This window comes from Cynara cardunculus (assembly GCF_001531365.2).
Source record: "Cynara cardunculus var. scolymus isolate 2C chromosome LG 10, CcrdV1, whole genome shotgun sequence".
NCBI classification, from domain to species: Eukaryota; Viridiplantae; Streptophyta; class Magnoliopsida; order Asterales; family Asteraceae; genus Cynara; species Cynara cardunculus.
Window position 1 is genome coordinate 6,300,130 of NC_037537.1, and position 3,800 is coordinate 6,303,929.

The 3,800-nt window shown below is 34.8% G+C and overlaps 1 protein-coding gene across 1 annotated transcript; it reads right to left on the bottom strand.

The window, feature by feature from the left end:
* Window positions 1-275: 275 nt before the first annotated feature.
* LOC112519853 (3-oxoacyl-[acyl-carrier-protein] synthase I, chloroplastic-like) lies at window positions 276-2,352 on the bottom strand. The gene is made up of 6 exons (XM_025128162.1): window positions 1,900-2,352; window positions 1,170-1,601; window positions 764-1,051; window positions 563-664; window positions 422-488; window positions 276-343 (listed from the first exon to the last, which is right to left on the bottom strand). The coding sequence occupies exons 1-6, from the start codon at window positions 2,350-2,352 to the stop codon at window positions 276-278; spliced, it is 1,410 nt and encodes a 469-aa protein (XP_024983930.1).
* Window positions 2,353-3,800: the final 1,448 nt, after the last annotated feature.

Genomic DNA, 3,800 nt, shown 5'->3' on the forward strand with positions numbered 1-3,800 from the left:
CCTCAATAAACCAACATTATTTTTAATCAATTAATTAATGTCATTATTTTTATGCTCATTTCAATAGTTTTGTATTTATTGAAATAAAACTTACAACCTCACCTGAACACCAAAATTTCCAACATTTGTGTTCTTCATTATTTATATATAATTAGTACAGAACATAGTCTTGGTTATATAAAGAAGGATTACATAATGGACCCAAATATTTATATATAATTAGTACATAATGTATATATATATGTGTATATATATATATATTCTGGATTCTCATATCAAGGTTTAAAAGCTGAGAATGCAACAACAGAGTTGTGTCCGCCAACACCGAAAGAATTCGAGATGGCTGCATACCAAAAACGTTCGAATAAGTTAACAACATATTCATGGCAAATGAATGAGAGAGAACTGGAAACAAACTCACCAACGTTGATTTCGTGTTCCTGCTTTCGATTTGCAACAGTGTCGAATTCTATCCCCGGTTCTTGGTTCTACAAATTTGTAAGTAATTAACGTGATAATAAAAGAAGAAAGAAAGGAAAAACGTAGGAGCGTATGCACATACGAATTGATTAATGGTGGGATGCAACCATCCTGTCTGAATTGCTTTAATTGTGGCAATGGCTTCCAGACCTCCGGCTGCCCCCATACCGTGTCCGATCATGGACTGGAACATAAACAAGAAGATAACTGATGTCAGCATGAAACCAGTTAATCATGTTATGGGGATAATTACATATTTGGACCATGATCTGATCTCATTCACCTTGGTAGCGTTCATCTTGATCCCTGTAGTTTTCTTGAATACCTTCTTCAGAGCCTTAATTTCAGCTATATCGCCACTCACTGTGGAAGTTGCATGTGCATTGATATAATTTACCTCCTCTACCGACACACCAGCATCCACAAGACAGCTTTGAATGCATGATGAAACGCAAAGCCCATCGGATCGTGGACTCATTATATGATAAGCATCACAATTAACAGCACCTCCCAAGTATTCTGCAATAATTGGTGCATCCCTTTTCATTGCATGTTCCAAACTCTCCATCACCTACATAACCAAATATAAGAACCAAGATAAGCTACAACACTTTGATTTTTACACTCTATGATAAGTGAATGGATATGTAGATCAAATCCAAAGATGAAAATGGAGGTACTGGAATTACCAAAAAACCAGCACCTTCACCCAAAACGAAACCATCTCTATCTTTGTCCCATGGCCTAGAAGCAGTCTTTGGATCGTCGTTTCTTTTAGACAATGCTCCACAAGCAGAAAAAGTTGCTACTGCTAGGGGAATCAGAGAAGCCTCAACGCCACCAGCAATCATCAAATCAACATTCCCTCCACGGATATGATTTGCAGCTGCGTAGAAGCAGAAATTGGAGGTTGCACAAGCAGCTGAAATGGAGTAGTTTGGTCCCATAAAACCAAGATCCATAGCAAGCATAGCAGGACCCATGCTTGGTAGCATGTATGGTGCAAAAAATGGTGACATTTTCCGATGACCTTTCTCCCTCAGACAGTCCACAGCATCACTAAATATGGTTGGACATCCCCCTGCAGATCCAACAAGTATTCCGGCACGATCTTTATTGATCTGCACGCACCATCAGAAAGTACCGTAACCTTCACTTCCAATTTGTAGAGACATGAAAAAGGAAATGTGTTTCGCACATTTTGTTCTCATTTTATAACATAAATTGCGTCATTCTTGTGTCTAGTTCTAGCATGTCTCATGCATTTTCTTTCCTCTTCCTTTACCCATTAGAGTAGATTTTTAGCTTCATTTGGGAATGAAACCACGAATTTAGAGAGTAGGTAGTTGTATGCTTATGGTTACATATGATTTTAAAACTTAGATATAATGAATCACTCATAGACACACACACACATACCTTGGAGCTTTCATCACCACCAAGAGAAGCATCTTCAAGAGCTTTTTTCCCTGCAACAATACAGTACCGCTGTTGATCGTCAAGTTTCGGTTCTTTTTTGGCTTCAATATAACCATCTACGTTGAACCCACGAATCTGACCACCAATTCGGACTGGGTACTTTGAAGCATCAAATTTATCGATTAATGTGATTCCGTTCTCTCCAGCTAAGAGTCTGTCGTAGTATGTATCAACATCGTTTCCAAATACAGAGACAAGACCCATACCAGTAACGACCACTCGTTTTTTGGGATCTTTCTCCCGTTTCAGGGATGTGGCAGAGGTTAATACTTGGCGACGTGCACTGGTGGCGCGTGCTGGTGATTTGACAAATACGGGTAAAAAGTTTCTTGGGAGCGTGTTGATCAACGGGGACACCGAGACAACTGTTGTCAAAAGATCTTGAGCATCCATTATTTTAAGAGTCTTATGTTGAAGATTTTGAAGCATTTGACTCTTAGATTTAAGAGAAAAAGAAATATGGTTCTCTACTCAATTGTGATGGAATGGAAGCAAAATATAAATAAAAGAAACTACTAATTAGGAGATAATTATGGCTAAGCTAAAAGAGCTGCTATCTAGGAGATAATTATGGCTAAGCTACAGCTACTATCTTCGAGATAACCGCTAAGCTAATCTACAATCTATATTTAAATGATAATGCTTTTTTTACGAGTAACTACCACACACACACACACATATATATATATATATATATATGTATCCACAATGATCAATCTTCAAGTAATCTCTAATTCATCAATGGCAGAATCTCAGATCTAACATTCAAGAACACATATGATATTTGAGAGAGAAAGTCAAACTTCAAGACTTGGTCAAACCTTCTTTACGTATGTTGAATCTTACAAATGAGCTCCCTTCTCTAACAATTACAAAGACATTACCATATTTATAGGGTCAAACCTCTAAACATAGTCAAAGTCAAACCTGCCTAAGAAAAGTCAAACACGATGACTTTTACAATTATAGACAATATTTAACTTTCAAGACGAATACAATTTAATATTGATTTTCAGTCCTAACAATATATATATATATATATATAGGCGGGATCAAATGAAAACCGTTTAATTCTTAGAAACCGTGTAAACTAACTTCGACGAATAGGAAAATTCCTTTTTTTCCTGATTAAATTTAATCATTAAGAGTAGCTTTGTCATTTACATTGCTTTCTATTAAATATGAAAGTTATTAATAAATCTTAATTAATGTAACATAATAAAAGAAATTTTATAAATGGTAATATTTAAATTAAAATTTTAAAATTAAATATTGTTATTTGGTTTCTCGGTTTATTAGTAGTAATAATATGAAAATCGAAAATTATTATATTCATTAATCCACAAAATCAGTAACAGATCCAAACAAAGATTCATGAACCGGTAAAAATATAATCAGCTGTGAAACAGATTCATGTTAGATTTGTTCATGAAAACGTTCATTGAGGAGCTTGTTTTATGAAACGTATGTAGATTGGTTCATGAAAACGTTCATTGAGGAGCTTGTTTTATGAAACTTTTGGGGATGAACTGGTTGCGTAATATAATATTCTTGCATAATCTTGTTTTCTTATCAACTATATTTGATGAAATTGTTTCATTTTTTTGGATGATTTTGTTCACTTAATGGTTAACAAAACATGTAATGGTAAATGCATTGACTCTATGAAACATGTTCGTATTGGAAGAAATTGGCTGATGAAATAGGTGCATAAAAAAGTGAAACCATTTTATAATTGATAAGAAAATGTTGTGTAATTAACGAACAGTAAAGCAATTTCATTATTACGATGAAACGGATCAATCTACCAATAACATGAAAATGACAAATGTCTTATCAGA